This window comes from Pteropus vampyrus, unplaced genomic scaffold, assembly GCF_000151845.1.
Source record: "Pteropus vampyrus isolate Shadow unplaced genomic scaffold, Pvam_2.0 Scaffold14, whole genome shotgun sequence".
Taxonomy (NCBI): Eukaryota; Metazoa; Chordata; class Mammalia; order Chiroptera; family Pteropodidae; genus Pteropus; species Pteropus vampyrus.
In genome coordinates, this window is record NW_011888795.1 from 5559923 (window position 1) to 5573027 (window position 13105).

A 13105-nucleotide genomic window follows, 5' to 3' on the forward strand; every position below is an offset into this window, starting at 1 on the left:
AATGTATAAAAAGGATAATATACCATGACTAAATGTGTTTATCTTAGAAATGGAAGGTTGAGAGAATATTTAAAAATCCTAATAAAAATAAGTTTTTTAAAAAAAAACTTGGCAAGCTGCTGAAAAAATAAATATAAACTCTAAAAAAAGGATGTATAAGAGGGGAGTAACTGTACCTGTTATTAAAACATAAATAAAGGTTATAATAATTAAAGCTATTTTGTACACTAATAAACAGATAAATGGAGTGCAATGGAGAATTCAGAAGTAGAAACAAACATGGGAGAGTACATATGATAAAGGAAAAAAGATAGAGGATCGAATAAATGATGCTAAGAAATCTAGCCTGCCATCTGGATAAAAAAAACAGCTGCTTGCATATCTTTTTATTTACTGAAGGTAAATACTAAATGAAACATAAATATAACTTTCTAAAAATAAAACTATAAAGACACAAGATGAAAACTTGGAAATATATTTTATAATTTCAGTGTAGAGAAAGAAAGTTTTTCTCGAAAAGAAATAAACTTATAAATTTTGAAAGATAGATAAATTTGATAACCTAAAACTCAAAGTAAAAAATGGCATTATAAAGTTAAGAGAACTGTGACAAACTGGGGGAAAAAATATTTGCGACATATATGGCAGGCAGAGGATCAAGTTCTTTTATATATAAGAAACTCTTACAAATCAATAAGAAAAAATTAAATATCCCATTTTTAAAAATGAGCTATGGTCAAAATAGTTCACAGAAAAATAAATAAAATGTCTTTATAACATAAGAAAAACAACCTCAAGTTCCTTCAAATTTTTGTGATAAAAATTAAAACAAAAATAAGATATTTTTCTTTATCTCACTGGCAAAGCAAGAGTTTCATAATACACAATATTGGTAAAGATGTGTCAAAAATGATATTCTTACACTCCATGGGAGCATAAACTGGTGTCAGCCATTTAGAAGGCAATGTGGCAATATCTATCAGTTAAAATTCATGTGACTTATGACCTAATTCACTTACAAAAATTATGTTACAGGTACACTTGCACATCTGTACAAAGTCCTATAGACAAGGATATTTATAGTATCATTTGTAGTAGAAAGATAAAAATAAATATCCATTAATGAGAGGCTGGATAAATGGGTTAGGCTTAAAATAGAATATTCTGCATTATTAAAAAGACTGAGCTATATCTATACCTGATTATATAATAAAGTTTCCAAGGTATATTACAAAGTAAAACAGCTTGAGGCAAAACAGTTTGTGACATGTATACGATTGAGTAAAATAATTAGTGATAATTTGTGTGTAGATATAAACTTACAAATGTGTACAAACACGCAGACATATATATATATATGTATATATATATTCACAAAGACATTTCTATTCTTGTATATTTATGGACTATTTCTTTAAACACACACACAACACACACACACACACACACACATACATACACACACACATACATACACACACACATATGAAACGGCAGACTATTGCCTATGGAGATAATCCTGGAGAACTGAAAATTTGGGGTAAGAGAAGTAGTTCCTGAAAATAAACATTTTCTGTGATGGTTAAATATATGTTTATGATGAGCATACGTTATTAGAAAATCTCATCAATTCAAAAAGTCGGTGAACTAAATCAATTGGTCACTTCTTGCATTCATGAAAAGAGTAAATAAAAAATAGGTCTTTGATATGGTATGCTGTATATAAGAAAAACCAATCACTTGACTAAGCTCTACTTTTTTAGTATTTTAGAAAGATTTTTCTATTTTTACTATGTGCCAGGCCCAATGCCAGGTGCTTCTAGGATGCCTCTCCCCCCAACCCCCAAAAAAGGGAACCGCCCTCAAAAAAGTCAAAAGTCAAAGGGAAGAGCTCGCATTCAGAGGTCAGAGGAAGTTTGTTGTCTTTATGACTTAGATGTAAGATGTTAGATCAAAATATCTCTTTTTGAAATCACGACAAGAATTTACTCAGTCCAGCAACCCTCCTTTGTAGAACTCACCAGGTCTCTTGGTAACTGTCAATATCTCTGAGACAGTTGATGTCTCCTCCACTAAGTCATCAGGGAAGATCTCAAAAAGACTTCTTTTAAGAAGAACTATTAGCCATCGTGGATTCTGTCCATTGAGCTTTACAGAATAATTTTAATTCCCTGAATAATTTTAATAATTAAAAGCATCAATTTTTTCTCCACCTCCACTCCTTCGGTCGTGCTGTTCTTTTTGTTTGAAATGTTCTTACACTTTTGTTCCCCTTCTTTGGCTAACTTCTATCTAATCTCAGATATTGGCTCAAGTGCTTCTCCAGGAAAGCCTTGCTGATTCTCTGCCACACAAATTGGTTGAGAACATTTTCTCCATGATCCCACAAATCTTTCCATCTTACATTTAACCATTTACTTGCTAGGTTATCTTATTAAAGTACAAATTTACTTAAAATGTTGTCTCTGGTGTCTGACATAGAGGAGAGACTCCATGGTTGATAAATTCAACTGTAGAGCTTCCCTCTTCCCCCTTGGGTTCTCCCAGCTTACAGTATGGAACTGAACTTTGTAATTGTTTTCCTTGAATAACTCTCCCCCACTGCATTACTTCCTCAAGTCTGAAACATCATTCTTACTTGTCCAGTGACATCCCAGGGAAGGCAAACTTGCCCACGCAGATGCGATAGACAGCACCCAGGGGAATCCGCTGCAGCTGCACACAACTGAGCATGATGAAGTCATATTTGCAGATCAAGAGATTCTTGTCTGTGACCAGCAAAATCCTCTCCTTCTCATTATTCCAGTGGTCTATCCTGTAGAAATCACCATGGAGAAGAAAAGTTGATGGCATAATTTTTCCAGGTTAAAGATAATGGCACATACTTAAACATCTCTACTAACACAAAAGATGGTGAGGCTTGATCACTCAGAAGAAAGATGGGCTGAGGAATACCACCTCCTCTCTCTCAGTCTGGCTCCTTGACCAAGGTAGGAGGGAAGGTCAAAGATCACAGGTAAGTGTTCTATGGCCACAGAGCTCAATGATTGCTACTGATGACGGATCCTTAGGGAAGCAGCAAGTTTATATCAAGTTGGCAGTCGACTGATTCATGATCCTCCATATCTTCCCAGTTCTCTAGGAAAACATCGTGGAGCACATATTCCTCCAAGGATACGAAAAACATCTCTGTTCTAACATAATCTGCACCACAAACTTTACTTACTATGCATTAGTTTATGCTAATCTCCAAAGGTCACATTGCTAACTGGAGATAAAGTGCAGATTTGAACATAGGTCCACTGATTCCCAAGCCATCACTATTTCAAGTTCATCCCATCATATCCTTGTGATAGAAATACAGTGAAATAAGTGAGGTAGGATTCTTATGAGCCAAGGACAGCTAGACACTAGGTAAGTGTTTGCTGAATTTATTTGCTTCACACTTGAGGGCCTTTCAGGGCATACATAGAAAAATTCTAAGAGTTAAAAGTCTCTCCAACAGAGGGAACAAAAAGGAATCAAAACAATGGCTTCTGGTTAAAAGAACAAGAGTGTGGTCTATAATTCTTCTCACTCACAGCACTTTTACTGTCTGTTTACTATAGTCTTTAGTATATAGCACTTCATGACTTTTATTAGAATTGTCTTAGTACATGTTTAGTCTTCCCTAAGAAACTAAAAAGGATGATTTGTGACTGACTCTTATCTGAATCTCCACTATACAGAGTCAATCTAATGCAAAGATAGTATAGGCGTTTCATTCCTCTCCATGCAGAGTAACCGCAAAGCTATTTTTAAAATACAAAAGGCATGATATCACTGCCCATTCACTTTATGAAATAGAATCTTTTTGTTCTGAAGATCAAATCCAAGTTGCCTAACTGAACTATACACCCCTATATGGTCTGGCTTCTAGAAACCCAGCATCATCTCACAGCAGGCCAAGAAAACTCATTGTGCAAGTCATGGTTCAAATGCCTCATCCAAAGAGGAATTCATTAACTCTCACATGCACTTGACCCCCTATTATACTCTAAAAGCATCTTGACTCTTTTTCCTTTGTGGAACTTATTGCTGCTTGTAAGGAGGAATTATATGTAAAATGTTTAGTAACAAGTACCACATGAACACTGACAGATGAGAATGAACACAAAGTACAGAAGGTAGGGCAAAGCCAAAAAGTATGGGCTAATATCATCCGTGTGTGTGTGTGTGTGTGTGTATGTATTCCATGAGGGTGGAGACTATGTTTGTTGGGCTACTCATTCTATGCAGTTCCTGTTAAATAACCTACAATAAATAAATATCTGTAGAATGAATAAATGAGTGCCAATTATAATCATTTTGAAGGACTCACCTGGTTGAGGGCAGGAGTGGAAACTTCTAGTTCTATTACTCACTAATTCTGAAAGATCAGACTTTAATCGGTCTTTGGCTCATGTCTCTTATCTGAGAAATAGAGACAATACTAATATTCACCTCATAAATTTGAGGAGAGAATTAAGGAGCATGATTCTCAATCAGTGTTTTATAAATTAACTGTTATCATCACTGGCAGAGACCTAAGTCACTAAACAATTGGGTAATCCAAATATATGCCAATCCTCAGTATAATCTAAAGACAGACAAGCAAAACAAAGATAGGAGTTAAATCAATGGGAAGAAGAACAGAAGGAGACAGGAGAGAAAAAAGAAAAAGCAAGAAAGAGGAAGAAGCAGAAGGAGGAAACCAAGGATGAGATCATTGATGGAGGTCCTATTGTATGTCGACTGTTACGTATTTATAAGTAACATTTCCCCACAACTCATTGAAGAAAGCCATATTTAAATTCCCTCAGCTAGAATATGCTGGTAGAGTCAGTGGTGAGACAAAAGGTTCTGGTTTAAATCTTGTTTCTAAGGTTTCCATCCACTCCAACAACACTGTGATACTCCATTCCTACTCCAATGAGAGATGAGGGAATCTGTTTAACACTCTCAGTTTTAGTCAGAAAGAGAAAGGAACTCTGAAATGTCTTATCAGATATCTACATAAATTTCTCTAAATAGATTGCATCTACTTAGCAGCAAGTTATAAACTGCTGCCTAATAAACCAGACTTGTTTTTAGTCTGAAAAAACTGCAGCTTTTGGTTGAATGGTTTTACTGAAAATGTCAGCGCTCCATAATGAGATTTATTTTAAAAGGTAAAGGATTCGGGAAAAAAAAGAGAATTCTTTTTAGGAACACAGAGTACTCTGCTGTGACACAGACTCTGCATAATTTACATGTTGGGAAAGTCTGAATTCAAGTAAACATGCAGGCTTATAAATAGTTGGGGGCCACCATCTCGAAATCCTAGGTGGTGTTTTTATTTATTTAGACTTCAATCACACCCTTTTTTCCCAAAGAATTCATGGAGAAAACATGAAATTTCATATGCCTAATATTAATATAATTAAAGTTTGGTTGGTGATAATACCCAGGACAAATATAGGAATAGAAACAGCAATATTACATTTGTACAGCTTGTGGAGCTTTACAAAGCCCTTGAACATCAATGTCCTCGTTGAATCCTCACAGCAACCTTTTGCATTAGATATTATTACCCTCATTTTAAAGACCAGGAAACTAAGGTCCAGAGACTCTTAAAATAACTTGTCCAATGTTTTATACCTAGCAATCAGTAGTGCAGGAACCTGAAACAGGTATCAAGATACCAAATCTAGCCTTAAGTTTGGCTTTCTCCCCATTACCACCTGCCTCCAAACAGAGGACCCTTCATCATGATGTGAAAATGTGGTAAAACCCACCTGTGGAAAGAGCTGATGTGATGATATGTATCACTTCTCTCTGGGAATCCACTCCCCAAGACAACACTCATGACTATCCCTTCCAAACCTTGTCCTCATACCGTGTTTCCTATGTTTGGGAAGAGCCCTCCTTTCTTCCAGGTGTGCAAGCCAGAGGTGTAGGAGTCATTCTGGCTCATCCCATTTTCTCACCTCACACACCTAGTCTTAGACATTTACTCCCAAAATATCTCTCAACACCATCTACTTCTCTCCATCTCAACCTTTACCATCCTGATTCAGTCTTTCCTCATCTCTCACCTGGATTATTGCAGTCACCCTCTCACTAGGTTTGGGCTACTAGTCACTTATAGCTGCCTTACCTACATCTGCTCTTGTTTCCTTCCAACCATTTCACCAGGCTGCAATGATGTGGACCTTTTGAAAAAACAAAGCTTGTCTTCACCCTCCCACTCTGGCTTAAAACACTTCAACAGGTCCCCAGCATTCTCATGAAAAGTGACAAAAATTCTTCACCTGGTCTACCTACTTCTACAACCTCATTACAGGCCAAGTCTCTTCACTCCATTCTCCTTGATTTCCTTTCAGTTTCTTGTATTCACCATGCCCATTTCTACTAACAGGCCTTTGAACAAACATGCTGGTTTCTCTGCTGGCAATGTTCTTCCTGATCGTTTTTACCTAGTTAACTTCTAGAGTGGTGAGCATTTATGACTTCCTCAGGCAAGTTTTCCCCGACATCTGTGACTACTTCTCTTCTTTCTAATATACATTTTCCTAGCACTTCACTTTACTCCTTCATAGTACTTATCCCAGATACAATTTTATAGTTATTTCTATGACTATCTAAGTAATGTCTGTTTCTTTTTCTTATTGTGAACTCCACAAAGACAGAGTCAGCGTTGTGTCTCCGAAGTTATAGGTGACTAAAAAAAATTTCTGAAATGAATTAATAAAAATTGAACAATCCTTGCGCTATGCAAGCCATAAGCCTTGGCTCATGATGTTTGGGGAACCCTGTCTTCAGGTTTACATTGAAATCGTCTCCCATTAAATAGTACATTTTCAAAAAATAATCAGTAACATTGGGAAGATGTGCATGCCATAAGTGAGAAAGAGCAGGATACAAAATATTACCTTCAGTACACATCCGATTTTGTAACAGCAACAACCACCACCACAAAATACATAGATCAAAACATTAACACGTTATTTTGAGTGGTGGGATTTCAAGGGACTTTTATTTCTTTTCATACTTTAACTAGCCAGAGTTCAATTTTTTACAATGAAAAATATTTTTTATATTCTACTTTTATGATAAAAGATATTTTCTAAATAATAAATCCTCCCCATCTTTCAAGTTCCCACTTTAAATGCTATCTGTTTCATGCAGCCTTATCTTCATCATCCTCACCCACAAATGGATGTCATCTTTCTTTACCTTTAAATACACACAAGCCTTTATCAGTGCTTCAGGTGTGGCTCTAGGCACAATATTCTCTGTATGACAATGATTTCTGTGCTTGTCCTGTCATTCCTCCAATATTTGATGTAGAGATGGGACCTAGTCCTATTTGAGCTTCCTCACTGTGCTCAATACAGAGCCAAAAGAGAGAGCAAAGTCTTCGCAAATGAGCATGGAATAGAAAACTAGAACCATAAGATTCATTCCTCGGTTTTAAAAGCCAGTTTCTCCTGGGAGAGAATTTGCCACATCTCGTCTCACCATCACTGTTTCTCAGCACTAGCATCGTTTCCTTACTTGACGGGAAGGGGACCCTGTTCCCCCAACATATGAGGAAATCTGGGAGTTCCGTGAGATTTGCAGTTTCCTGGATGACAACAGTTTCGCCAGCAGAGGGCAACAGCGAACCAGCAATGACAGGCAGGACCTGCCTGAGCAAATTTCCAGAACCACACCCCCCCCACCCTCAGTTACTAAAACCATCCCAGATGCCTTCCCAAGGGCCCCAGCCCTATTCCTAACAATACTTTCAGTTGCTCTTTTAAGGCAATGTCAAGTCAATTTGTGGTTTAAAAATGATTTTCCTCCAAAAAAGATTTTTTTTCTAATATTCCCCTACACACATCACACATGCGCGCACACACAAACGTAACATACCACTCAGCAGAGAATCTTCCCTGATACTGAATAGGGTGGCTTACCTCATTTACAAATCAACCTTCCTTTGTGTGACCCGCAGCCTCTTAACAGAGCCCAGCCCCTGAAGGAGGAAGACAGTGTCTTGGCTGGCTAGGAATCGCCCAGGAGAAAAACACTGAATCATTCACTCCACACATATTCCCTGAGTACCCACTGGGTTTCAGGCCCTGAAGAGAATCCAGTTTGGGTTTGCTTTTCAAACACAAACAGATGAAAAATGCATGGTGTTGAAGCAAAGCAATTTCCCTCCCCCTGAGTTAAGTGAAGCCTTATAAAACCTTTAGCTAAATAATCCACATGCATTTCTTTTAATCATTTGGTTACTCTTTTTCTGGACCTCTTCAATTTGTTTAAAATAGGAGACCCTACAAGTAAACACAGTATTCTAATAACAGTTCGATGACCACAAACTTTCCTTATTCTCAGATCCCCTGACTTGACTTCCTGTGGTTCATATTTTCTCCCTAATACCCTATGCAGCCAGTTGTGTACCAGATTCCATGCTAGCTGCTGGGAACACTGAGAAGAGCATTGTGCTCTTAAGGGATACACAATTCTGTAAGATGTGAGGTAAGATCACATAGAGAAGAGCTAATGTGGCACCCAAAGGTGAGATGAGACTTTATAATAGTAACACGAGACCACAGATCCCGGTGTCCAGATTCCCAGTGCATTGCCCACAGGGCTGAGAACATGAAATCCAGGCATCTATTTGATGTTCTTGAAGAAGGCACTCATCAACACTTCATTTCCTGCTGTTTGGTGATCATCTCAATATTGGAAAAGGACAAGTTGCAAAGCACAAATGATTCTCTGGAATGTACACAAAAAAAGGTTTCAGGAATATTTATTCATTTCTTCAACACTTCTTTAATGTGTACTATAAGACGATGGACCTGTAATACCATTATGTATCCACAGAGTCACCTTTGTTTTTTTTCCTGAAGTAAGAGAAGTTCTTATCAATGAAGTTTCATATGTTGATTGCAGAAAAAAAACAGTGGTCAATTGGCAGAAAAAAAGCAATGGGCAGTTTTTGGAAAACAAAGGAGGTTTGTGAGTTCTTAAAAAATAATAATAACTACAAACAATTAGTTTTAGTTGGGAAATTATATATATATATATATATACACACACACATATATTTATATTTATACATATATACATATAAAAACACACATATATACATATGTGTGTGTATATACATATACACACACACATATATATAAATATGTGTGTATATACATATATATGTATGTGTATGTATGCCAAGTCTAAAGCTTCTGAGATCTACATGCACATATGAATAATTCTACCATGCATTTTTCTTAAATTATAAGAGGACCCTCCATTTATTGGATTTTTTTATATGGATCAGGTACTACGACAGATGCCATGTACATATAACGTCTTTTAATCCCCACCAAACAATCCTGATTAATACAGGTGAAGAAACTGAGAACCAGGGAGATGTTATGAACTGAATGTTTGTGCTTCCTCCCATCCCAATTCATATGTTAAATCCCTAATTCTTAATGTGATAGTAATAAGAGATGGGGCCTTTGGGAGGTGATTAGGTTTAGATAAGGTCATGAGGGCGGACTCCAATATTGGGATTAGTGCCCTTATAAGAAGAGAAAAAGACCAGAGCTTCCTCTCTCCAGGACATGAGGACACAGTAAGACGGCAAGCCAGAAAGAGAGCCCTCTCCAAGCACTGCATCTGCAGGCATCTTGATCTTGGCTTCCCAGTCTCCATAACTGTGAGAAATAAATGTCTGTTGTTTAAGCTACCAAGTTATAGTATTTTGTTACAGTAGCCTCATCTGATTGATTCAGGAGGTTAACTTGTTCTAAGTAACATAGTCAGGATTCATCTAAGGTGAATTTTACTTTAAAACCTTGAGCTTTCTACTTTACCAAACCACTATTCATTAGGAAGGTAATAAAATCTCCCCCATTAAATCAATAAATATTTCAGTGTCTATTCTGTATTAAAAACATTATATAGGTGCTCAGACTATAAAGTCCTCTGCAATTGTCCCTTCTTAGGTTAAGAAGCTTTTAACCTAATATGGAAGATAATTAAATCAAGTATTATGGTATAGAGCGATAAATAAGATGGAAATTTGTACACAGTGCATGGATATCATGATTAACGGCTAATATTTTTTTAATGCTTACTTTGTATGAGCTTTTGCTCTAAGTGCTTCACGTGGATTACTCCATTTATGCTCATGGAAACCCTATGAGGAAGGTAGGTCATTATCCTCATTTTACAGATGAGGAGCTAAAACAGAAAAAGGTTAAATAACCTGCCCAAAGTCATACTTTCCAAGTTCTAGAACTGGAATTCAAACTGAGGGAGTCTGCTCCCAGAACCCAGCTTTTAATGAAATGCTTTGTTCTAAAAGGCATCCTAAACCACCTAGGAAGTCAGGCAGAACTCTAAGTAAAGTGTATTGAAGATTTTGAAGGATGAGCAGGAGATAACTCTATCAAGAAGGCAGAGTAATTAATTCTAGACAGAGGGAACGGCACATACACAGTAACATGTGTAGGAAGATTTGTTGGATGAAATGTGTTTGCATAGTATGTAAATAATAACCATGGAAATAGGATTACCCCTACAAAGGAGGACAGCACCCATGAAGATTCTGCTTCAGGATTGCTGAGATGGGATCCCAGGCATTTAGATCTCTTAAAAGCTATCCAGATGCAGACCAAGGTTTTAAAAGAACAGGACATTTTCACGAACTGATCTAGGAACTTGAGTTATACCTAGGAACTTTCAGCCACCCAGGTGGGCCCTCTGTGAGTTTAGACCTGAAGAATTTTTAGGTGGAACTGGAAGATTTGTGGATTTACCCAACATTTCAGAATATAATGCCTCAGAGTATTTCCAGGGAGTGCTTGTCCTATCCAAATAATTAATCCTTACTTTATCGAAGGTTCCTTAAACTTTAGCAATGAACCTCTTCTGCTTCTTATTCCCTTAGCCAGGGTATCCAAGACCATAGAGCATCACCATATAATGTCATAGTCCCAATATAGTCCTGCTACAGAGAAACTACTTTGTGAATGCTAATTTCTCTTTATGTCCCTTTCCTGAAGATAAACTGCACTTAACCAGAGTTTTGTCAAGACTTCTATGAGCTTCAGACCCGTTTTAACCACAAATGAGTCTTTCTTTCATCTTACATTTCAAATGCTAAATTCCTGAGCAGTGGTGGGCTTCTTATCATACTGGTCTAGGGTTAGAGATGCAGCTTGGCCCCTCACTAGCTGTAAGATCTTGTAAAAGTTACTTATCTTTTCTAAAGTTTATTTTCCACATATCCAAAATGAAAATAACAATAGTACATACCTCATAGGATTATTGTGAATTTAAGAAATACTTTGTCTAGAGCATTTAGTAAAATACAAAGCACACAAAATACTCAATTATTATTGGCTACTAATATGATGATGATGATGAAGAAGAAGAAGAAGAGGAAGAAGAAGAAGAAGAAGAAGAAGAGGAAGAGGAAGAGGAAGAAGAAGAAGGAAGAGGAGGAGGAGGAGAAGAAGAAGAAGAAGAAGACCTCTAAATCCTCTTTAAAATTTTTTGGAAAATTTAATCAATTAACAAAACAGTTAATTAATGGATAATTGAAATAAATTATTTAATGAAAACTCCTCAAATCTATTACAGTTTTTAGACATATAAAATATTTATATTTCAATGTCCTAAAAATTAAAAGAGTAGTCCTTAATTCCATATATATAAGGCATATTTCTGTTTGTTTGCCTGTTTGTTTGTTGTCTGACACAGTAAGGCATATTTTTATTATATTGGAAGTTATGTTTGATTTATTCTGTCTTAAAATATAGACCATAGAATCACATAATGATATGTGAAGTTCCCTTTGTAGATGGCTGCTATGGAAGACCTTAGAAGATAAGGACCATGAATAGTTGAAATAAAGAACCTACAGAGTGTCAGCTGCAGGAGTCATGTCATACTTACTCAGATACCCCGGCCAAAGAAGCCAACGGTGAATTCAAATATGAGCCCAAGTTGGTAGTCACAAGGGCAGCAGCTCAAAGTAAATTCATTGAGCTGCAATTGGATTTCTTCTATGGGTGGTGGGGGTTGGGGGGGGTGCTTTTCTGTAGAGAAGCAATACCAGGTAACCAGTCCAGAAATAATTCTCTTTAATAACCCAAGAAATATTTATTGAGCAACTATTACATTCTCAGCTCTAGTGGTATAGTAATAAACCAAACAAGTTCCTGTTTCTCTCATACTTACATTCTAGGAAGAGATGTAGACAAAAGGAAACAGACATATAAATACAGAGACCTAGATAAAAGGGAGACAGAGGCAATATCTCTGGGACTAGTATCTAGGTAAAGTGAAGAGCTAGTACAAAGGTTCCAAGATGCAATCCATCACGTTTATAAAACAGCAAGGCAGCCAGTGTGACCTAAGCAAAGTGGGCAAGGAGGAGAGTGGAGGAAGGTTTAAACAGAAGCCAGATCACATGCTGGAACAACCACAGTTTCTCTGCAGTTTATGAATGTTTTCCACATTCAGTGGTTATTATCCCCCACTTTACAGATGGAGGGGAAAAGCCTCAATAAAAAGGCATGCATCTAGTAGTAAGTGACAGAGCCGAGGCCAGAATCCTGCTCTCTGACCTCAACCCAGGCCATATACATTCTATCTAGCTGCTTCTCCCACTTGCTTTTCCTATGCAGCCAGTCAACTTTGCTCTCCCTACCATAATATCACCACTAAGAGGATATTTTAAAAGCTACACAAAAGAAGACTCAGCACACCCCATCCTTCTCTCTTTCCCACAAAATGACTAAATAGCTGTTGAATAGCTCAAGTCCTCCACAGCACACCAGGAGCTAACAAGAGACCCACCCCCTGATTGGCTCTCTCCTCCCCTGAATTCACTTTAGGGGATTCACTTGATCAGAAGCCAAGGAAGTTGGCAGGAGAACAAGGCCTAATTTTGAGGAGGCGGCAGAGAGGGAAGAACAGAGGGACAAGATACAACAAATGCTCACATCTTGCCACCTCCATTATTTTATTTTTCTAAACAGGAGAGATGTCTGCTTACTGTACTATATTAGTTACAGCCCTTTGGGTACAG

The 13105-nt window shown here is 37.2% G+C and overlaps 1 protein-coding gene across 2 annotated transcripts in view; it reads right to left on the reverse strand.

Moving 5' to 3' along the window:
- Window positions 1–13105, reverse strand: part of TPRG1 (tumor protein p63 regulated 1) — a 174286-nt gene that overhangs the window by 69876 nt on the left and 91305 nt on the right. For both annotated transcript variants that reach the window (XM_011381636.2, XM_011381627.2), the window contains exon 4: window positions 2639–2815. In XM_011381636.2, coding sequence (XP_011379938.1) covers window positions 2639–2815 — 177 coding nt within the window. The remainder of the gene's footprint in view (window positions 1–2638; window positions 2816–13105) is intronic.